Source organism: Pithys albifrons, chromosome 1 (assembly GCF_047495875.1).
Source record: "Pithys albifrons albifrons isolate INPA30051 chromosome 1, PitAlb_v1, whole genome shotgun sequence".
Classification (NCBI taxonomy): domain Eukaryota; kingdom Metazoa; phylum Chordata; class Aves; order Passeriformes; family Thamnophilidae; genus Pithys; species Pithys albifrons.
In genome coordinates, this window is record NC_092458.1 from 58,415,618 (window position 1) to 58,439,853 (window position 24,236).

General features: G+C 41.7%; 1 protein-coding gene across 1 annotated transcript in view; it reads right to left on the reverse strand.

Moving 5' to 3' along the window:
- HTR2A (5-hydroxytryptamine receptor 2A) overlaps positions 1–22,934 on the reverse strand; it is a 31,112-nt gene extending 8,178 nt beyond the window's left edge. Inside the window, exons 1-3 of the mRNA XM_071551149.1 lie at positions 22,411–22,934; positions 21,273–21,946; positions 17,048–17,248 (exon numbers count right to left, since the gene is read on the reverse strand). Coding sequence (XP_071407250.1) covers positions 17,048–17,248; positions 21,273–21,687 — 616 coding nt within the window. The 5' untranslated portion in view covers positions 21,688–21,946; positions 22,411–22,934. The remainder of the gene's footprint in view (positions 1–17,047; positions 17,249–21,272; positions 21,947–22,410) is intronic.
- Between the last annotated feature and the right edge of the window lie 1,302 nt (positions 22,935–24,236).

Sequence of the window (24,236 nt, forward strand, 5' to 3'; positions counted from 1 at the left end):
CTCTTGGTGACTGTAGGTGTTTAAGAAGATGCAGATGGTTCCTGTGTATTCAAACATCATAACAAGAAAATCAGCTGCACAGGAAAGGGTCATGCAGAGCTATCAGGTAAGGACAAATTGGTATGTGGGAAATGGAGCATGTGCAAACAGTAGATCTGGATGAAATGTCATGATAAGGTTGTAACAGAACAGCTATTCCACACCCTGTCCATTCCATTCCTGGCTCCCACTAGCCCAAGGTCAGTCTGGAAAAATCCTGGTATCCCCTGAGGGCTTTTTTATGTTTTATCTTTCTTGGCTCCAAACCAAAGTAAACTGAGGCATGAGGAAACATTCAGCACAGAATGGGAACAACCATTCAAGCACTGAAGGTATATTAGCCACTCCATTTACAGCTGATATTCCCACTTGGAACATTTTCTCTTGGGGACAGACCATAAATATTATGTTCCTCTGCTACAAGGTGGTTTATTTATATAGCTTAATTTATACACGTGTGGCTGTTTCAAACTAAGGATTTTAATACACTGCACAACAGATCTCAAACAATACAGATGAGCAATAAATCCTGCATTAAACCTCAAGCATTTGGGCGCAATTTCAAAATGACAAAAGGCTCCTATAAACACCAAAGGTTAAGAGGTAAAGCAATGGCATCCTTCTTTTTGTTCTCTCAGAAAGCCTGGTAAAATTGACAAAGATTGATTTAGTGGCACACATTGCTGACTTCAGAGGTACACAGCAGCCATAAAGCCATTTTAACTGGACAGGCAAACTGAGTTTGCAGCTGCCTTGAGCCGCTGAGGCTATCAATAAATTAAAGCCAGAATTTACAATACGCCCTGCAGGGTGGCACACTTGTGTTCCTTAGGGTGAACTAATAAGGTCAAGGTTGCTTCTGTGAAATCTCCTTCAGGCAGAAACTCTCAGTCACATGCTTTCACCTTGCATATATCCGTTTCAATCAATTTTAATACAAATGATCATTCTTATGTGCCTTAATAAATGTCCAAGAGATAGGCACTACCTTTTCGAAATGTCATTACAGTTTCTGGACAAAATTTGGCACCTATGTTCACCTTTTCATCAAAAAGAAAAAAATCTCCCCATCTGAAGTTCTAGCAGTCACATTTATTCAGACATACCAGGTTACAGGCCAGCTCATGGGCCACTGCACAGAGATGTGCTGTGACATTGAATCTGAAAGGCTTGCTGCTTGGAAAAAGCCAGTCCCTTCTTCAAGCAGCTCAGTGGCTAACTTTCTTTAGAAAAGCCTCTGCCCTATATCTGGTACAGTTTTGTACTCAGAAAATTTCATCCTTTGGTGCATCTAGACAGTCAACCAAACAACAGTTGTCCATGTACTCACCTGCTACATCCCAAGGCATACAATGTATACTCTCAGTTTCATGTTGTATAAGAATTTCCTTGTTGCACACTGCCATCATAATATTTTGATTTTTTTTTACTTAAATAACCATACAAGATTGTATTTCTTCATTTAGGCTACCATGGGACATGTTTGTTTGCTCTAGGAACACAAGCCACAGTGAGCCACTTGAAGCAGAGGGACCATGGACTATGTCCTCCCCTGAGTATCAAGGAAGTAAGTATGCCTAATTTTATATCAGGAACTGGAGTTTAGCCACAGCTACTTTCACTTAGACATCTGCAGAAAAGTCACTCAGTCTGACTCTGTGTCTCTGCTTGGTCTTTGATACTCAGTGTTGTGGGAGTCATCATTTCCCCAGACCTGCAAACACTTCGCTGTTTTTCACATGCAGCTGAAAATGTTTTTTCCCACTTGACTCCTTTCCAGTCATGACAAACCTTTCACTGTTATAATTTCTTTTGCTGCCAAAATAGTGCCAGTCACATTTCTAATAGCAAAATTGTGCAGTTCACTAATGGGTGGCAGTGCAAAAGCAGAAATTTCCACCTGGGGAGAAGGGATGTTGAAAAGCCTTATGTGGAGTGAGAACACCATCTGAGGCTGCATCTAGTTAGCATGAATGTTAAAAAACTTCTGCCTTTCCTAGTCAGTGTGGCAGTGTCCCCAAAGTGCTGGGCTAGAATTTTCTCTCATGTGTGAGACAAGCATGGAATTTTTCCCTAGTGGTAGATACATGTGTTGGTGGGGACAGAGGCAGGTAAGAAGCTTTCTCTCACAAATCCCCACATAATATTTGATTTCAGATGGATTTCCTCGAGAGCTAAGTGAGTCATAATGCTGGGGGAACATTGTCTCCTTTCTGCATCCCAAGAGATTGTCTTGACAGGACTGGAATCAGAGTGGGTCCAGGCATTTTCCTTATTGCTGTCCATAAACTAAATTTAGTCCTTTATTCAAGGGTACCACAGAGGTGGTTTTCTGTATCTTTCCCTTGGAACACTTTATTTGGTCACATATGTTCTATTTAATACAACTGAAAGAAAAACTAATTAAATTTAACTTCACATGGGGGGTGTCAGGTAATACTTGGATTTCTATATTACTTTTGAAATGACTTTATTCTTGGCACCTCAGAAAATCTCCAAGGAAACATATTATTTAGCCTAGTAGGAAATATATTCAATTCATTTTATGTGTGAAAATTATTGTAATTGGTCATTTATGCCATAAATCATCTATTTCACTTTAGAAAAACAAACCCAGAAAAGTGTGTGCCTTGCTAATATGTTTCTCATTTACGTCCTCAGTCCTGAAGCCTATTTATTACAAGAGATCTGTCTTTCCAAATTGATTTATAGGAATGTGATAATAAATTAAATAGAAATCAGATTAAAGGAGCATAACTAGGAGGACAGTGCAAGAAATAAAGGACAGGAGTCCCTTTTTGACTCAAAGGGATTAGAAACCCAGAGCTCAGAGCAGACTCAGTTACAAAAGAGGAAACAACTGATGGAGTCGCTTGCTACTTTGGTGTAACCCTGTTCACTTAAAAAATGTGCAAACAGCCCTTTTTCCTAAAGGCTGCAAGAATCCAACAGCGGGAAGCACTTTTTTTTCTTTTGGCTTTAAGTGCTTTCTCTGCCTATACACACCTCAAATCCTCTTTGTTAGGTGTTCTGCAGGAAGTGTTTACAGTGGGATCCTTCTTATTTCCATTTTCCAGAACTGAGCATTTGAAGAAGGCACAACCTTTTGCATAGTAATTTCCAGTGGAGTCTCTTCACAAATACAGTCTTTGCTTTTCAGATAGTGAGATTATCTTTGGTTTGGGCTGAGGCTGCTGCCAAGGTGCTTATTGGCTTCTCACAGAGATCTCAAATGGAGAGAAGTTGTTATTCCTCTGTGTAATATGGTTATACAGTCACTAAAGGGAGCAGCAGAAGCATATGGAAGTTTACACTTAGCAAACAACTAGAAATAAAGAAATGTTTATAAATGTCCTGAAGAAATTTATTTTGAAACATTATTTAAGGATGTGGATTTCAGATGATGGCATTCATGTGTGCAGTGAGGAGCAATGGTAAACAAACCCCAACAGTTTCAACTCAGCGAGCTGAAAGTCTTGCTTTTGCAACCAAAGCCTCTTAATTTAGTACTAGGACAGGTAGGCACAGGCTACCTTCACTGTCTACTGACTGCAGTGGGCAGGGGCAAAGCTTTCAAGGGATAAGAAATTGCAGGACAAAGCTCTGCTGGCTAGTATGATCTTTCATAAGCAGGGAGGCAGTCACATGTCCCAAAGGTAGTTTCAGTATCTCATTTGAATATTTATTATTTTAGTTATTTTCTAACTTGCTCATAGTTATTCCCAGATAATGACCTCCTTGACCTGTGACTGCATGTTGCCTCATTTTAACTGAAGCTCTGCAGTGATTCTGTCTTTTATAAAGTAAAAGTTTTCCTGCTTGGAGTTAGCACACTGGTGACTGCATGTATGAGACACCTGCAGGTCAAACCTTCATGTCTAGGGCCTGAAATAGAAAGAATATGTGGACATCTCAGAAAATTGAAAGATTTTCTCAATTTATACAGAAATTTTCTATTAGATGACCCATACTTGCACTCAATATTCTTGTTTACTATAGCATTTATATCTACTGAGGCACACAATTTTTTTCCAAATAAGGAAATACCAAACTGCCCAGTAAACAGAATTTTGTACAATATGATTAAAGAAGAAAATAACGTGTAACACATTCCATATTCTTTGCCGGGTCTCCCATGGTTAGACCTCATGGTCTGATTACGAACATTTTAGTGATGTTAAACCTGGAGAAAGATGTCAAAAGACCCCAGCCCTAGACTCAGCAAGGTTTTCAACTTCATCTTTTGTGGATTATTGAGCAAATACAAGCCATTATAAATGCATCTATAGGAAAGAGGAGGAAGACAAGAAGGTATCTGGGCCTGCTTTTGCAGCAGAAGGCTGGACAGACCTGTTTAGCTGCAGGATGTCCATGAGGTTAAAAACTAATAGAGAGAGTGTAAAAATCCTTTTCCTCTTTACTGATCCAGAGAAACCCACTCAAGCTTGCCCCCAGCAGGAGGATTCTATCATGCCACAGGGAGCCAACTTGTTTACCTGAGAAAGCACGATGTATTCCCTATGTGAAACCTAACTCATCCTTAGAAATGGAACAAAGAAACATTTATAGGAGTGATTCAGCAGTGTTTTGGTACCACATTGGCATATCACATCTGAGATGAAGTTGCTCGTCTTGCAGTCTGGTCTTAGGCAAGATTGAGACTAATCACTGTCCCTGAGCCTGGAAAGAGTAGATAGTGAGGCAGTGTCTAGCTAAGCCTGGCCAGGAGGCCAAGGAAGCAGCTTGCCCAGAGGCTGAGCAGAGCCCAAGTCCAAGATAGACAGACAGCAGCTACAATCTTGCTGTCAGCTGGGAGTTGGAAGGAAGATGTGATTGATGTACTCCTCGAGGGGACATAGTCTGATGATGGCTGTGTAACCCTGTCATCCATGGTGATTAGATGTGATGAGAAGTGACTGACTTTACAACAAAGAGCTGAATATTTAGTCTGAAAAATTGCAAGAGGTTCTGCAGGTCTCTGTGCAGAGGGACGAGGTGTTTCTCATTCTATTTAAGGCTGTTACTTCTGTGGCTCAGCAAAATGCAGCAGAGCAGGTTAAATACCCCTTTTCTGTTCTGTGTATTCAATTAATGTTGTTTATATTGCACTGGTGTTTTTAAGTTCCCTGTAGCATTGGTTTAGCTTCTACTAAAAGGAGTTACAAATTTATAGTTGTAACTGGCTTAAGTAAATATGTTAATTTGAAAAGAGCCTCTATGTGGGATCAACACCAGCCACCTATGATATTCTTTCTTTTTAGCATAGGACCTCTCTGTATTTCATGTCAGATGGCTTTGCAATGTTCACTCTTTAGCCCCCTAGGAGATTAGATTTGGGGATAACTGTGCTTTGAGAAAGAAGGAAATACCACATTTTGTTACAGGACCTTCCTAGATCACATGATATCATTCAGTCTTTTTAGCTATGAAGCTCCTGAAGGGTCCTTTGGGCTAACTTGTTATGTGCCATACATGCTACACACACAGTAGAATACTTATAGGAGCAATAAACTACAAATTATAGAAAGATCTTAGATATTCCACTACCATAAGCAACTAATTTGATGCCTCCCAGAGCAGTCAAAGTGACAAGATCCTCTGCTATTCCAGCTTTCATACTTCTGGGCTTTTAATTATTAAATGGTGTGATTTGTTGAGTGCTGATAATTTACTGAACTCTGCTTAATCCTCCACTGAATGGAATAGATTTCTGTTGGTATTTCTGAGATTTCTTCAGCAGTGCTGCTTGGCCTTGTTGTGTAGTTTTAAAGGAGAATAAATGTAGCTATCAGATAAATTTTTAAATTATTATCTTCTTTTCCCCCACAACAAGTTCACACTCCATCTGAAGGGCATAGATAACAAAAACTGTACTTCTAGATTTTCTAGACCTCAGACCATGGCCCAGTTGTTTCTGCATGCCTTTTGTGGTTGCCTACAGAGGCTGCTGATTAACAAATGGTCAGCTTATTACTTGTTATACAAGGAGACAGCAGCAATGGCTGGACAGTTACTGGGTAGATGTCCTGATGTGATGGACAATTTAGAAGGAAAAACAGAATGAGAAGCAGCTTAGAGGCCTGGACTGGTCTGTAGGTCCTAATTCAAGATGCTGTGCTTTGTCTCACTGCCCACCCTGTGGCTAATACCCTTAATCTGGCTGAACTGCTCTTCAATGAGTCAGTCAATGCACTGGTCACATTTAGAAGATGGCAGCGTTGAAGAAGAGATGAAAAAGGGATAAATCAAGTCTGCCCCTATTTCCCATCGAAAGACATCTGTGTGGTGCTGGAGCATGATTCCTAGGATTGTCTTCCTGCTAAATCTCACAAAGCACCTTTAAAAGGAAAAATTTATACATGAATGGTCCTTGCAAGAAGTGCAGGAGGGACCTTCTCATGTCCTACACTGGGATGCAAGGCAGGGCTGGTATTAATGGGGGAACATTCAACCTAAAACTTCTGGGTACTTCTATGCTTGTAAGGAGAACTTTACGCAGCTCACTGAGTGCACCTGAGAACTAAAACCACACAGTATTTCTCTCAAGATATCACAGTTCAGCTCACTCTGTGATGGTAACAGTAGCGGTCAATTTGACATTTCAGAACTCAGATCAAATACAAAATGATAACAAGGGCAATGCTCTGTCAAAAAGAAACAAGTCGTCCCAGTGGATGTGTTTTACTTTCAACATAAAGGCAGGATTGAATACTTTGAAATACACAGATTCCAATTTTGATCAGCCAAAAAAGAGAGCCTTTATCACAATGCCACAGCCTGCTTTCAGGACATTTTAGGAGTTCAACAGGCTATCTTCCATCAGTGACTCTGGAGGACATCATAGGAAAATTCAGCTGACAGGTATTTCTAAATTTGTTGCAGGTAATTAGGAACATGTTGTCTCAGTTCTGACAAAACCTCTGACTTTTACTAGCTGGACTTCTGCTTAGAAAGAATGCCGATGGCACAGACCAGGAAATATCTAGGGAGGGCAAAAGAACTGTAGCCCCTAAGTTGGCAGGGTTGTTTAGGAGGGCTTTAAACTAGGTTTGAAGGGGGAAGGGATGGCAACTGGGCTCTCCAGAGATAAGCCTAAGGGCATAGAGCCCGAGTTGAGAATGAAATCAATGGCCCAGCTGAAGTGCATGTACACCAATGCACGCAGTATGGGAAACAAACAAGAGGAGCTGGAAGCCATAGTGCAGCAGGAAAACTATGACATAGTTGCTGTCACAGAAACGTGGTGGGATGACTCACATGACTGGAGTGCTGCTATGGGGGGCTACAAGCTCTTCAGAAAGGACAGGCCGGGAAGGAGAGGTGGAGGGGTGGCTTTATATGTTAGAGAGTCTCTTGACTCTGTTGAAGTTGAGGTCAGCAGAGACAAGGTTGAGTGCCTGTGGGCCAGAATCAGGGGCAAGGCCAACAAGGCTGACACCCTTGTGGGTGTCTGTTACAGACCACCCAACCAGGATGATGAAGGAGATGAATTGTTCTACAAGCAGCTGGCGGATGTCTCAAAATCTCCAGCCCTTGTTCTTGTGGGTGACTTTAACCTGCCAGATATCTGCTGGAAGCTACATACTGCAGAGAAGAGGCAGTCAAGGAGGTTCCTGGAGTGTATAGAGGACAATTTCCTTCATCAACTGGTAAATGAGCCTACCAGGGGTAAGGCCCTGCTAGACCTACTGTTTACAAACAGAGAGGGGCTGGTGGGGGATGTAGTGGTTGGAGGCCGCCTGGGCCATAGTGACCATGAAATAATAGAATTTTCAGTCCTCAGGGATGTAAGGAGAGCCACCATTAAAACCTCTACTTTGGACTTCCAGAGAGCAGATTTTAGCCTATTCAAAGAACTGATTCAGAGCATACCCTGGGAAACAACCCTTAAAGGTAAGGGGGTCCAGGAGGGATGGACATGTTTTAAGAAGGAAATTTTGAGTGCACAGCAACAGGCTATACCAGTGTGCCGAAAGGCCAGCCGGAGGGGAAGATGGCCAGCTTGGTTAAATAGGGAGATTCTGAAAGAAATCAGGGATAAAAAGAAAGTTTACAGACTATGGAAAAAAGGGCTAGTTACTTATGAAGAATTTACAGATAGAGCTAGGTCATGCAGGAAAAAAATTAGGGAAAGAAAAGTGGAATCTGAAGTAAATTTGGCTATTTCAGTTAGGGATAACAAAAAGTCCTTTTATAAATACATTAATAACAAAAGGAGGGGCAAGGAAAACCTCCATTCTCTGTTGGACTTGGAGGGAAATATAGTTAAGGAAGATGAGGAGAAGGCTGAGGTACTTAACACCTACTTTGCCTCAGTTTTCACCAGTAAGACAGGTGGCCCTCAAGACAACTGGCCTCTGGAGCTGGTAGACAGGGAGAGGGAGCTGAATAGCCCTCCTGTATTCCAGGAGGATATAGTTACTGACTTATTGAGCCAGCTGGATCCTAACAAGTCTATGGGACCAGATGGGATCCATCCCAGGGTGATGAGGGAGCTGGCAGAAGAGCTTGCCAAACTGCTCTCCATCATCTTCCAACAGTCCTGGCTCTCTGGGGAGGTCCCAGATGATTGGAGGTTGGCCAGTGTCACCCCAATCCACAAAAAGGGCTGCAAGCAGGACCCTGGCAACTACAGGCCTGTCAGCCTGACCTCCGTGCCTGGCAGGGTTATGGAGCAGTTCATCCTGAGTGCAATCACACAGCACCTTCAGGGTGGACAAGGGATTAGACCCAACCAGCGTGGGTTTAGGAGGGGCAGGTCCTGTCTGACCAACCTGATCTCTTTCTACGATCAGGTGACCCACCTGGTGGATGAGGGGAAGGCTGTGGTTGTGGTCTATCTGGACTTCAGCAAGGCCTTTGACACTGTCTCCCATAATATACTCCTGAAAAAGCTGGTAGCCCATGGCCTGGACAAGTGTACCCTCTCCTGGATTAAGAGCTGGCTGGAGGGTCGGGCCCAGAGAGTGCTGGTGAACGGAGCTGCATCCAGCTGGCGGCCAGTCACCAGTGGTGTTCCCCAGGGGTCTGTATTGGGTCCAGTCCTGTTTAACATCTTTATTGATGATTTAGATGAGGGGATTGATTCCATCATCAGCAAATTTGCTGATGACACCAAGCTGGGAGGAAGTGTCGACCTGCTGGAAGGCAGGAGGGCTCTGCAGAGGGATCTGGATAGACTTGAGAGATGGACTGAAGTTCAATAAGGCCAAGTGCCGGGTCCTGCACTTTGGCCACAACAACCCCCTGCAGTGCTACAGGCTGGGCACAGAGTGGCTGGAGAGCAGCCAGGCAGAAAGGGATCTTGGAGTACTAATTGACAGGAAGCTCAACATGAGCCAACAGTGTGCCCAGGTGGCCCAGAAGGCCAATGGGATCCTGTCCTGTATCAAAAATAGCGTGGCCAGCAGGACCAGGGCAGTGATCCTTCCCCTGTACTCTGCGTTGGTGAGGCCACACCTTGAGTACTGTGTTCAGTTCTGGGCCCCTCAGTTCAGAAAGGATATTGAGGTGCTGGAGCGAGTCCAGAGAAGAGCAACAAGGCTGGTGAAGGGACTGGAGCACAAGCCCTATGGGGAGAGGCTGAGGGAGCTGGGGTTGTTTAGCCTGGAGAAGAGGAGGCTCAGAGGTGACCTCATCACTGCCTAGAACTACCTGAAGGGAAGTTCTGGCCAGGTGGGTGCTGGTCTCTTCTCCCAGGCACTCAGCAATAGGACAAGGGGGCACAGGGTCAAGATCTGCCAGGGGAAATTTAAGTTGGATATCAGAAAAAAATTCTTTCCAGAGAGAGTAATCAGGCATTGGAATGGGCTGCCCAGAGAGGTGGTGGATTCACCATCCCTAGAGATTTTAAACGCAGACTGGACGTGGCGCTGAGTGCCATGATCTGGTAAAGGGACTGGAGTTGGACCAAGGGTTGGACTTGATGAACTTGGAGGTCTTTTCCAACTCAATCGATTCTATGATTCTATGATTCTATATACGGGGAAAGTTAACTGAAGCCTGAGTGTGAGATAGTTTGCAACATTCCTGCTAATTGGGATAGATGAAAGAACTTAATTTGAAGTAGAATTCTGTAATACATGTAACTTTCTTAACATCAAAAAGTGCAACATCTGGATTAAGTCAAATTTAAATTTTTAAAATAAATAAAAGAAGTTGTGAAATTGCTCTAGATAATTTTTAAATTAATGATATTTTCTCTATCCTTGACATTATCTTTTATGTAACACAGTGCTACTTTATCAACACCATTTTTAATTTAGAAGGTGATTAAATGCAATTACAGTGTGCAGATGACAGAGTTGATAAATCACAACATAATTACTTGTACACTTCTTTTCTGCTCAGTTGTATTGCATGTGGCTTCTGCTGTGCAGAAATCCCAGCTCCTTTCACTGGAGATGCTCGAGTAATTTCTTGGTCAACATGGAACCCCCTTTTGAGCATTTACTGTACTGGAAAAAGACTAAAGCAGCCTGTGGACATGTCCTTTCTGCATTTTGCAACACCTCACATTGCACTTTCTGTGGAAAAGGGTATCCTGCAACAGGACCCAAGCTCGTCTTTCCCCCTCTGCATGAGGAATCCGTTCTGGATACCTGTATGTATTGTACACTCTACTGGCAACATGACTAGCTCAAAAAATACAGCCTTTCAGAGAAGGAGGAGTAGCTTATAATAGACACTGAGCTGTTATTGTCTTTTTAAAAAAAACAACATTCCATTTCCTCTGATATATCCTACAAAGAGAGACTGGTTGAATATAGGTCATATTGCCACCCCCCAACAGTTACTTATTCACTTGAAGAAACCTGATAATAGGGACAGGCCTGGTCCAAGTGAACTTAATGCTCCTTTGCCAGTAGCTTCAAGAGGAAGAAGAACACGGTCCTTACAGCCATCAAAACAAAGACAATTAACAAATGCTTTCATCAGTACCTTGACTAATGAGGTTCTTTCCACATAGCTTCACTATTTAAAATACAGCTCTATTGTTTATAACTTCCCTTTAAAAATAAAACCTAAGCAGAAACACCACTTACTAGTGCTGTGTCTACTCCTCATTCTTTTTCTCACCCATAAGGCAGAATCTTTCTTGCTCACAAAATGAGTGTGTGCTTTTTTCACAGGAAAAACCTTGATATCATCCTGATGTAAATACTCAAGAAAATAGTAAACAGATACGTAATATTCTTCATTTGTATACATAATTATTCTTCATTTGATGATACCTATCTACTGGCATAATGTATTTTTCCCCATCCAGATGTATGCCAGGTTGTTCAATGTCTCTGGTTTGGAAACGTGATCGTATGGACATATGCCCCAGTGTTCTTGTCTAATTTCTGTGTTTCCAAATTTGGAGAATTTAGAACGCAGTTCAGCCATGAACATTCTTTTGAGCATTCTTTTAATAAAGAAAAGTGTAAGGTTAGTAACACCTCCGTGTCATATAATGAAAAAACATATACAAGGTCAAAATGCAAGCTTTTGAACCTTGATAATTATGAAAGCAAGATATGCATGGTAAACTATTGGCCTGGTGGATAATAAGTGTTCACTCTTCTGGGAAGAACAAATCAAGCAAAGGATTCTGTTACATGGGAAATATGGGAATAATTTACATCAGTGAGGAAAGTAAGCAGGATATTTTTCTCTCTTCCTCAGAAACATCTTAAGCAATGTCTCATAACCAGAATACATGTGCTAGTCAACTCAGAAATGTGCATCACAACACTGAATGCTAACTGCATAGAACTGAGTTTTACCTTCCCTCAGGCAAGCTATACATGAAGGGCTTGTTTACTCATTAGTTGTCACTACTGTTGCAGCCATTAGTATGGCAATAAACTTACTACTGACATAATTGCTACTGGCTACTGAGCCCTGCTCCCAATCCCTGCTCCTTCCTGTAGGGCAGCAAAAGTCACACAGAGAAATTGCAGGCTGCCTGTGAAGGAGGTGTAAACCTCTGTGTCAGCATAAAGTGTCACACTGCAAAATTATCAGGGACTCAGTTGCACTGGTCTTGTTTGGTATACCTGGAGGTAACTTCACCTGGAGGTAACTTCCTGAACTTTGGAGAATGTTGCTTTACATGAAACTGTATTTTTAACTTTTGAAGCCTCAAAAGCAATGACAAAATTTTAGAGTTATATGGCAGGAGGTATTTCATCAGCTTCATCCAGCTCCATGTTGGAATTTTTTTTGCATGAGAGGTATTGAATAAATAAAAGTTGTTAGTGACTGGGGAGTGCAGAGACTGCCTGAAGGCAGTGAACAGATGTGTAGGCTGAGTGAGAAATGATAAGAGAAAGCTTAGAGTGTTTCGGTTTCATCAGAGTTCACCACTAACAGAGGAATAGAGAGAAGTAAGAACTGAGAAATGTTATATATATAAGGACTTAACATTCATGACTGTAATTCCTTTATGTGACCCTCTCAAGGATTTTTAAAGGAGGGAATGATGCACTGTTAGACTCTTGCAGAGCAATGTGTTTGTTGGTTCCACTTAGGACTCAAAGGTATTTTACTTGTATTTTTCAACATAGGCTCTATTTAAAATTGTAGAATTCCATTCAAAATTCTAATTTTTCTAGTAAGGGGAAATGCTTTGGCTTTCTACATCTGTTCTTAGTAATGATCTCTGTGCTTTAAAACAAATGGAATAATTTTCAGGGTTTAATGGGCTTTTGCCTTCAACAGCAACAAATAATCTAATTACGTAGCCACTGTGGGTACTGGATGATTTAAGAATTAAAGACACGATTAGAATCAGTTACAGTAATTAGAATCTGTTTTAAACCAATTGCCTGTGGCATTAAATGGTCTAGTGAAAGAAAGGCTGCTGGCTAAATGCTGCTCTTCCACTAAATGCAAAAACAAATGTTAGCACAATTTCTTTTTAAACTGAGAAAGTCAAGATTTCAGAAATTGAGTAAATCAAATTATCTGTGCTTTTTTCTGCTGTTTTTTAAATGCCTAGTATGTTACTGAACCCAATGGAAGGAAAATCACTGATTGACTGGTCCTTGGATCAAATTCACTGAAAAAATTTGTGAATTTAGTGAATGGAAGGAAAATTACAAATTTAGGGAACAAAAGTGTAATTACTTAGGTAAATTAGAAATCATAATGAAAGAGGTATGGGTAGATTTGGAGGCACTATAAGAACTTCTGCAGACCCTACAAATCATGTGCAAGTATTTTCAGGAGTCAGTGAGCAGGTAGATAAGGGTAATCCAGATGATAAAATGTTCCTTGATTTCTAGAAAGTGCTGACAAGAGTGTTTTGCCAAGGGTTTTTAAAGAAATTAGTCTGTAATGGCAGAAGAAGAAAGATACTCTTGTAGAAAAAAGTTAGGTTGAATGACCGAAAGTTGAAGACAAATGGTGGGATTAAACCATTTGTTTTCATATTGAGGGTGGTAGAAGGGGGCATCCAATAAACCCTTGTGTTCCTCAGTGTTGTTCAGTGCAGCCATGACCCGTTTGGATGGACACTGGAACCGACTAAATGTGCTGGTGGCTGTTTCCCCCTCTTCCTCTGCTAAAATGAACTTCAGTACAGGGGGATATACCTTTCATTTCTTTCTCCTTCTTTTTACCCTTCATCTCATTTATCAGGAAAGTTCACAGGGCACAAGCTCAGCTGCAAGCTGCAAGAGCATGGGGAAGTCAAAGATATCCGTCTCAGGCAGGAGAGCAAAATCTTGCATCTTAATTGAGATGCCAGCCAACCCATGCACTACGGAGGGTGTTTGTGCCCAACATTGGCTCTGCCTGTTCCAGCTATCATAGAATGGGCTGTGTTGGAAAGGACCTTCAAGATCATATAGTTCCAACTCCTGTGCCATGGGCAGGACACCTTCCACTAGACCAGGTTGCTCAGAGCCACATCTAACCCGGCATTGTACACTTCTAGGGATGGCTCATCCACAACTTCTCTGGGCGACCTCAGAGGTTCCAGTGCCTCACCACGCTCACCTCAGCCTGGGAAGAGTTCTCAGCCATAGATACGTGAAAATGCAGAGTCAAATAATTTGTAGCACTGTAACTCTAAGTAGCACTGAGAGACTGGTAAATGATACACAGAGTACCTCTTTGTTCAGAAACCATGTCCTGTTAGTAAACCATATAGAAAGAATTTCCAAACACCCATTTCTTATGTATTCTGAGCTGAATGGTGGCAGATCAGGAGGACAGGGCTGATAACTAACTGGCGGACAGCAGGTTGCATGGATGATCTGAGATCTATCAAGGTTCTTTACGATAATGTAATTTTTCTTTTTTCTATTAATACAGTGATTTGCCATGGTGTAAACTCAGTCCAGCCTGGCAGTGAATAGCTCATCAGCTCCTTTATAGCTTGCAATGTGTTTGTTTCCCTGCCTGTTCTCTGCAGCATACATTCCATTTGCCAGAGCTTATCCACGACACAGTTGCAGGCTGGGAACTGACCTGTCTTCCTTCAGCTGATCTTCCCACGCCCCTTCCTTTCATGGACTAGAAACCAGCTCAGCACTGCTTCATTCCTGCCTAGCTCAATATTCTTGTCTGCATTCATTTGTATCTATTTAACCTTCTCACTCTTGATGACAGGCTATGTTTGAATGAGAGGGAGTTTACCCCATCAGCCCACCTATTTTCCTGACAAGCACTGTTCCCTTACATGTGTCCATTTCCAGCTGCAGTAAAGCAGGACTTTGTCCCCTTCACTTGTGCTGCATTTGAATAATTTCCAATAAAATAAAGAGCTGTATTTTTCAGAGTTACATAAATAGGAACCCTGTCATAGTAGTAACAAGTATCTGTGGCTCATCTTACTGCTGTTAGACGTTCTCTAGAGAGCTAAAAAGGTGTTTTTACAGTGGATAAGTTATCAGTTATTACTTCAAAGAAGTTGTAACTTTTGAAATTAAATATTAAACTATAAAAGAACTAAACCCTCCTGCTATAATACATAAACCATTTTCTAACTAATGTATATGTATGGTCAGACTTCACGAATACAGATTTGGGCAGGGCTCTCCCCACGTGCCCTTGCAGCCTGCACAGTGGATTTTTTAGGTGAGGCACAGCGTGCACAGAACTGGCCCCACCGTTTCAGTCCTGAGGTCCATCTGCCACGGCCGAGCGAGCTTGGACGGTGACAATGAAATCCTCGGGACTGTCACAGCACCCGGTACTAACCGGGGCTGACCCTGCTGAGCATCCGAGATGTGACGGGATGGGATGGCAGGGAGGCATTGAACTGCCAGGGGACGGTCCCACTGAGACTCGAACTCAGGTCCTTGGGATTCAGAGCCCAGAGTGCTCTCCTTTACACCATGGGACTGCCCCTTTTCTAACTAATAAGGCTTAAATATTAAATTTTTCTGGATTCATTTTAATAGGGAGTTAATTTAAATTTTCTGGCAGTGAGCCACTGTCTGGGAAAAGATACTAAATATGCTGGACCACTTGTTTGCCCCTGAAATAGTCATTCTGACCATTCTGTTAATTTGTGTTTTAAATTTGTTTTACACACACTAAGCACAAGGCACCACACGCAAATGCAGACAAACACAGTATATGTACAGTTTTAACGACTGCTTGACTTTTTTATGTTATTTAAATACTTGGAAATCTTGACAGAATAAGTAATATATTTTCTACTGGACTGACAAAATGTGACAGTAGAGAGACAATGTATGATTCATCTAATCTAAATGAAGATATCTACATCTGAGTTGCTATAGACTTCCTTTATAGTTGAGAGCTAGGTATTTTTAGGGTGGGGTTCACCTGGCCTTTTTTAGACATCTACATCTAATCAGCTGAGTGTACCCCAGAGGCACATGTGATGCAGTTGAACTTCATCGGATTTTGGAGGATGCAACATCCTCCTGTGGAGTGAGGGCTCACACTGTTTCTTGCTGTGCAGCTGAAGATACAGCTATTTAAAATCACAAAGATCCCAGACTGCTTTTTCTCACACTGTGGGCCAGCATCAAGAGGGAGGTCAGGAGATGATGTAGAGCAGCAGGCAGGCAGCAGTGTTAGGCATCGTCTCCTTTCCTTCCCCTCAAAAGAACAGTAAGTGATCACAGTTACCACTTGCAATAATTTGTATTAGCCAGGGAAGCAGCTAATTACCTTTGCTTCTTGACAGTACTCATCTCTTTCAGGGTAAAAGAGAATTTTCCTGCCTCTGACTAAGTGAGCTGCCAATGCTGTAGGGTCTACAAAACCAGAAAAGAAGAAAGGGAACCATGTTTTCAAAGCATTTGAGAACCTTCACCACAGGGGTGTGAGAAAACCCCTGATGGCATCAGACACCAAACTTCCAACTCCCATACTATGAGACTGCTTTGCACGTGTTGCCACCATGAGAGTGGAAGAGCAATCCTCCTATGCCTAGTTTTGAGGCTCTGGGTTTTGACAGTGCAGAAAGATTAATGTACTGGGTCATTCCGAACACGGATTTTAGACTGTAACTCTGAACTATCCTCTGAAGAAACTCCTTTCATTCACACTGTACACATTGTATCGAGTGTCTCCTAAATAGAGTGCATAAATGCCCCACCATAAGCACTGAGAAAGGCAGAGATCTGCCCATATGACACATCTCAAAGGAAATTACCCTAATAAGAAACTCTGAACAGCTGACTTACACAAAACAGGGAAATACTTTTTTCAGTTGATATATTTTTTTTCTTCTCCAATGTTAAGGCAATGATGGATAATCAAAATGAGAATTAAACACATCTTTAAAACAAACTTGAATGCAGTAATCCTGTCACTGATGTATATTCTTTTAGTGACAGTACTGCTGAATTCTCCTTCACTTCCCATTGTTGCCATTGATTTCCATTGCATAATTACTACATGACAGCGTTTCTTAGACTGTGGAAAGCAAAATATTGCAGGCAGAGAATAAAGTTTTAGACTACAGTATGGATATATCAAATCCTCTCAAAACCTAGAAATCTTCAATTACATGCTGAAATATTGCTGCACTTACCAACTGATATGGTCCAAACAGCAATTATTTTGGCAAAAGCCTTAGTTCTTGAGTTAAACCTGCTGTGATGGATGGGGTTTCGAATTGCAATATAGCGATCCAGTGAGATGGCACAGAGGTGCATGATGGAGGCAGTGGAGAAAAGCACATCCAAGTAGATCCAAATGGCACAGAGCTTTGTAGGTAGAGGCCATGTGTATCCTGCACAAGAGAAAGTCAACATCAGAGAAAGATGTGACATACATCTTTTGTTGTGACATGTATGTCTTAGTGGGTGTGTCTTTCTAGGAGGATGGTAATAAGTAGTAAGTAGCAGTTAGTGGTAGTTTCAATAAAAGCTGCCTAACATTGTTTTAAGAAAACGTATTCATTCTCTTGCAGCCTTCTAACTCTGTAGATTTGGGGTTAATTCTGCTTCTTTCCCAGGCTACAGGCAGCATACGTTTTTCTTTTTAATTCTATTTGCATAACACTAATACTTGATTCTATAATTAATGATTTCGTGTGGAAAATCTATGGAAAGAGAAGCAATTTTGTCATTGTAAACCTGCAAGTTCTCAATTTTGTTTTAGGGCTTTTTATCCACATAATTACTACATTATCAACACCTGCTGATATGCAAAGCTGCCTAAATTCTGAAACTGAAACTTTAGATTTAGTGGAAGCTGAAGAAAAACAAATTATTTTGTTGCATACCAGTGATTTTTATCTCATCTGTCTTTAAGCATCAACCGTATATTTAAATAAGAATATTCCCTCTATCAATGAATATTGAAAGGCTCCTCTAGGGAATGCAATGCAAAACAGATGCATTAGTGTTTGCCAATATCCAACCCTACAGCTTCTTTGCTGCAAATTAAACCTTCCCTTTTTCCTTGTTCTTTCCACAGCCCATGAAGATTAATTGATTGCTTTCCTTTCTGGAAGCTATTGGAAGATGGCTATCATGTCTTGCCTAGTTTTGTGTTTATTTTTTTTGTCTTCCAGACTAAGAAGAGCCAAGTACTTTATCTTTTTCCTACAGATCAAGCTTTAGAAACTTTTGTGCTTCTTCTTTCTCTGCTCTAGAATCTGTTTCATTAATCTGCATCTTGCCTACCATTCTGTGAATAAAACAGGACTCAGTACTCTTGCAAAGGCCTCCTGACTGCTAAGTGAAATACAAGATTGCTTCATGGGTCTTGGAAGAATGTCTTTACTAACACAGCCTGGAATGATGAGTGCCTTTTGTATGAAAATATCATGCTAGCAATGCATGTTTAGCTTCTGACACATTTTGACAGCCAGATCTTGTCCGTCATTCTTGAAGCCTGGAGCCTGGACAAATTTTCCCAGTAGAAGTTGGTTTGCATCTTTACCTTTACATGTATCCTCACTGAATGTTTGTTTGTTGACTTCAGACTTTCTCTTTAGGGGTCAAGATGCTTGTTGATGATTCTCATCTTGTCTTTGAGTGCTTGTAACCTCTCCCAGCTCGGTGCTTTTGGAAAGCCAGGTAAGCTCAAACTCCATACACTAAGTAGTTAAGAGCAGTAGTGAGCACACCCAGGTTAAGCAGAGCCCTGCAGGACCACCATTCAAAGGCCCTTCTATTCCTGTAGGGAACCACTAATAATTCTCCTTGGAACAAGTTTTGCAGTTATCCTTGTCCTTATCTTGTAATTATTTAATTTAGAGCATATAACCCAAGCTGCTTGTGACAGTGTGGCACAGGGCAATGCCAAAGCTCATATTGTAAGAATATGCTAGTATTTTGGGGACTGCATGTCTCCTTTAGAGATACAGCACACAATTTGCAACAGCAGGGATGGAGGGAGAGGCAGAGGAGCTAGATATATGCCTAATAAAATTTAGCCTCAATGGGCACTGAGGAGATCTATTTCTTGGTGCTCTTGGGTTTCTGTAATATGAGCTGACCCTGAGAAGCCATACAGCATATATGGATGCATTTTGTTGTGGTGTCTGGTCTTTCACTGGGGAGTCTGGTCTTTGCAGTGTGTTACATGATAGCTGGCCTTCAGGAGCATGACTTCTCAGTAGTATCTCTCTGTCAGACCAGGCCAATTTACACAGGGAAAAATGTTGAAATATTTTTACACGTGACAACATACATCTGTTCTCCTCCTTCAGTGACCTTTGGGAACACATTTGTCACACTCTTCTAGACCTCTTGTCTTTGCTAGAAAACTGGATGGGGCAGAAATGAAATAGCCAGATAAACCTTCTTGAAGACTACAGGTTCAAGAGAGGGGAAACTACAAGGGAGAAAATTCTGGATGCAGTAAGATTAGGAAGGGTGAGTTAATATCCTCCAGACAATTTTCTGCTCAGTAAGCGCATCCATCTTGGTAGGACTTGCTGGCTGTCTTCTTTTTCCAGCAGAGGCCAGTGCTACTGGGTGGATGGAGAAGCCTGCCTTGCCTGAAGCGTGCAAACTGGGAAACTGGGGCAGGCACATGGATGGTAGGGCTGGGCACCCAAACAAGAAGTGCCCACAGTAGCTGTAAAGGTCTCATGAAGAAAATGTGTCTCTCTGGAGCAAAACAGTCATCATACCCCTTCCAAGGGCTGTGAAAAGGGTGGTGGAGCATCCTTGTTCCACAACCTCTCATGTATCTTGGCAGAGCAGGTGTATGTGTCTGTGCACGTGCGTGTTTGGGCTCAAGACTGTCAACATAGGTGATGTGCCTGAAGTTGAGCAGCTGAGGCCAAGCAAATGCTCCTGTGTAAGGGGGGGTTTCCCTTCGTGCCATCACTGACCATCCTGGAAGTTGATGGTGCACCGTGGCAAGATGTCTCTCCTGGTACCTGTGTGTGCCACCAGATGATTTTTCATCCCAAGTTACACTGCAAAGGCCTTCTGGTCCTGGGCTTTCAAGGGAAGAAGCAGGGAGAGAGAGGAAGGAAAGCCAACACAGCCCCTCCCACTGCGTGTGCTGTTCCGAGGAGGGCTGTGCAGCCCATCCCCTGTCGCGGGCTCCGGCTTCACGGTCTGCAGGGAGATATCCAGCACCTCAAGCCCTGGATCCCTCACAAACCGAGGATTTCAGGCGCCTGTTCCCTCGGCAGCAGAGCCCGGCCAGCAGGAGTCCCTGTTGCTTGTCTCAGGGAATCACGCACGACTTAAATCTCACTCATTGGACTATTTCTGTTTTACGCCGTTTCTCCCACCAAAGGTAATCACACACTAATACAATAAATCACAGTGTTACACCATCGCTGATGCCAAATGCAGTTTGCACATGCTACTCAGGGAAATCGGTGTAAAAAACTGAAAATGGAAAATAAACTCTCAGTTTTCAGGATGAAATCTCCTATAAGTCACAGGCACATGCTCGGACCTGTAGTCACAAAACAGTGAAGCAATAGAAATCTTTGTAAACAATTTCGTTTTCCTCCTGATGTTGTCTAGCGTCTCCTCAAACTGTAGCAATTCAGTTGTGGCACTGGAAAACTAATTTCTGAATTTAGAGATAGTAACAGCCTGACAATATTGTGATTGAACACATAGTACATTGCTTTTTCCTAAGTGAGCTTGCTGCAAGTGATTTTGGTGAAAATGAGAAGAAAGAGCTGCAATTAATCACCTGCAAGGGCATGAACTGTGAGTCATTACTAACTTAATCCTTAAATTACTTTTCTTAAGAAACTGTAGCCTTGCATTTAAAAATGTTATTAAAAATTAGGCAGATTTAAGTTCCATCTGTTTTTTAACTCCCACAATATTTATTCCAGCATTCGCTGCTAAGTAGATGTCTAAGCAGGATATTTGGGTTAAGAAAATTATTTACATTTTTATTACTTCATTCAAAATAGTTGAAGGGTTGTCTACTTTGAATCTAAGGGTAGTCATTAGTGTTTCTGTGCATATTTGCAGAGCAAAGTAACTGGCAGGACCCTGCATTCTTACTAGGAACATGAAAATTATGAGTCAGGGTAAAAAAACCTGAAAACAGTAGAGAAAACAAGGGATCTTCATATGCACTGTGATACAATTGATTCAGTAATTGAGTAATGAACAAATGCATGCAATTAGAAATATAAAGTAGGAAAAGATTCAAGTACTTCACCTATTCTACCCATTAACCAGTTACATACATTTCAACTTACATGGAGTGATTACAATTTTCTGTGGTAAGAGGATGAAATAATAATAACCACAAGATGTGCATGCAATGTTTAAAGCTTCTCAGTACATGTAATAGGTTATACAGTTAATACTTACCATACAGTATGGTTAACATTGACACAGGCATGACAAGGAAACCCAGCAGCATATCAGCTATTGCAAGTGACATTAGAAAATAGTTAGTGGCATTCTGTAGTTTTTTCTCCAGTGAAACAGCCATGATGACAAGAATATTTCCAGCAATGGTTAAAACAATCACTATCACTGTCAGGAAAGCTGGCCAGTTTTTCTGTGAAAGCTGAATCAGGGAAGAGTAGCATGGAGGATTCATGTTACTTTCACATGAAAGATTGGTCAGATTTTCAGAGTCCACAGTCAAGTTAATGAGATCAGATATATTAGTCTCTCCAGCTCCATAAACATTTCTGTAGAGTTTTCTCTCATGATTTATTTGTATGAAGGAGTTTGCAGTTGGGTTCACAGAGCTCTCCTCATCACAAAGAATATCCATTGCTAAGTCCAAAGCCACAGAGATAAATAGTGAAAAACCAGGAAATTATCACCCTTTGTCACCATTGGGCACTATATTCCTCAGCTGTCCATGCCAGAAGTTGAAGGAGTACAATCTTTTGTCGACTGTATTCTTGCCACTAGCGTGATGTAGAAAACCATACCAGAACTACTCCGAAAACTGAAATGTTTTGTTTTCAATTCCATAAGAAGTCCAGTGTTGGCATACATTGAAAATCCAGCTGAAAGGGAAAACCAGGCTGTAGAATAGAGAACGTGGATTTGAGGCTTTGGAGAGCAAAGATGTTGGAGAAATAAAGGAAAAAAACTTTTGCAACCACTAGGACTCCCCTCTGGAGCTACATCTTATTGCTATTGGTAACTGTAATCACACAATTTTAAGCACAGCAGTATTAAAATAGCTTGCTGTATTAAATAGCAGAACTCTCACTTCCAAATTAAAAAAGTTTATTAAAGATTCCATCCAGCATCTTTCTCTTGAAATAATTAGATATGCCCTTATTTATAGTGCATCTTCCATAATATGGCTGATAGTCTGTCTTCTGTTGTATTTCAGTATCATTTTCAGCCTCACATCAGATTACTCGTTCTGCTCCATGCTGATTTTTGTGGCTAATTGTACCTTTTGGCCCAGCATGGCTTCAGAATGAAAATTAAACAACTAGATACTGTTATAAAAGAATACAATTTAAGGAAGACTTACGTTGCACTTCAGAGCCCGCTTTCAAACTGCAGTTAGATGCACTTTGTATGTAGTTTACCACATTCTTCACTATGATCAGCTAGCTTTGTGCCTTTTTTCTTCAGTTTCCTCCACAATGCTGTTATTTGAAACAGTTTTTTGACTTCTAAACTGCACATTTGAGTGAAGCCAGTTCCTGTGCTGCGCGTCTCGCTCTTTTCTTCTGAGAGATAGGCTGCTTGCCGGCTCTTTCCTTGTGCATTTCCCCGCCCCAGGGCAAGCTATATTTAAAGTAATAACAATATCAGAGCCCTTCTTGAGGTGACACAAAATAAAGCATGCACACACACTCACAAAAAAGCAGTCTCCTCGGAGGAATTACTGATTTCTGCAGGAATGGAATTTCTTGCTTGCTGCCTTGTTCAGGTTGTCAGACCTCCCACTATCTGGATGTCACAAACTGCAAGGTAGTGACAGCAGAGGAGAGCAGGGGAGGGCAGATGAGAGATCTCTTTGGTAAACCAGCTGTTTTTCGGTATGCATTTCAGAGGTTCTCTGCTTGGGGGCTTTTTCAATGCGTGCTTTCAATTTGCAGTGGATGGCTCACAAGCAGCTGCATGTAATTACAGGGATTTACAGGATGCAGGCTTGAGAGAGAGAAAAATCTGAGGCTTGGTAGATTAGATCTGATAGGAGCTACATTAGATATGGTAGATACTAATGAAAAATGTGAGAAGTTTTTTCTGTATAGAGAGGAAATTACACCAGCTTTAAAAGGAAGGTGTAATATTCAGTCCCCTTCAGTTTTAAACTTCAGGTCGATGCTGACACATCAATGAAATTGGCAGTAGATATTTACAAAAAATTGAAGTCACTCTGATGTCACACTCATTTGTCAGGAGGTGGATGTAACAGCTAATCCCAGCAGCCTGTCCCAGGCAGGTATCCCAAAGGAAGCAGTTCAATAAGGCAAACTGATATACAGCAGAAGAGAGAAACAGAACAGCCTGTCACCACTTCTGCTTTGTACCTCTTTTGCCAGGGTACAAATGAAGAAATAGCCAACTCTACAATTTGCCTCCTAACACAAAACCTAATCCCAGATTTTCTGAGATTTACAGTTGTCAAAATTTCAGCTGAGTGGGTTTGCTGCATCCTGAAATATATTGCAGATTTCCCTTATGTCAAGGGCAACAGCTTGGGCAGGCTCAGGGAGTTTACTGAGAGATCTCAGAGATGTGTGAGTGTCACTGGGTACTGGTGGGTCCAGACAGGCCCCTGGGAGCTACAGGCTGCTCCCATAGCTCAGCTCTGTGTGCAGCACCACTAACCCCAGTGCAGATCCCAGGGAGCTGCAAACACATGAAGGATTACTACAGCTCAACTGACACATGCTAATCTCTTAATGGAAAAAAACCATACCAAAGTGAGTCAGAGCACCCACCAAAGTCCAATCAGATCATTGGGGCACAGTTTCAGAGAGCCTGTCACAGTCAAGTTCCTTTGGAGTCAGTTTTACTCCCAGATGAGCCCAGCAAGCTGTGTCAGACAGTAAGTATCTATTATGGTTGCCCGTGTGGAACTTGGAAAGGTATCATCTCAGTACTAAAGTTTCCCAATCCCAGAGGCGAGGCCAGAACATTATCAGGCAACACAAACTGGTCAAAATAAGGTGATCATGCTGAGTCTAGAAACGTTTCAGCCCTGGCAGTCCTGTCCAGATCCAGAAGAGGCCCTTTCTTTCTCTCCTTTAATACAATAAACAAATGGGTTACTGTGTTTACTAGATGGGTTTGTCTTGCCTGAGTTGGGCAGCCATCCCTGTGAAGATGCCCTTGACTTGAGAG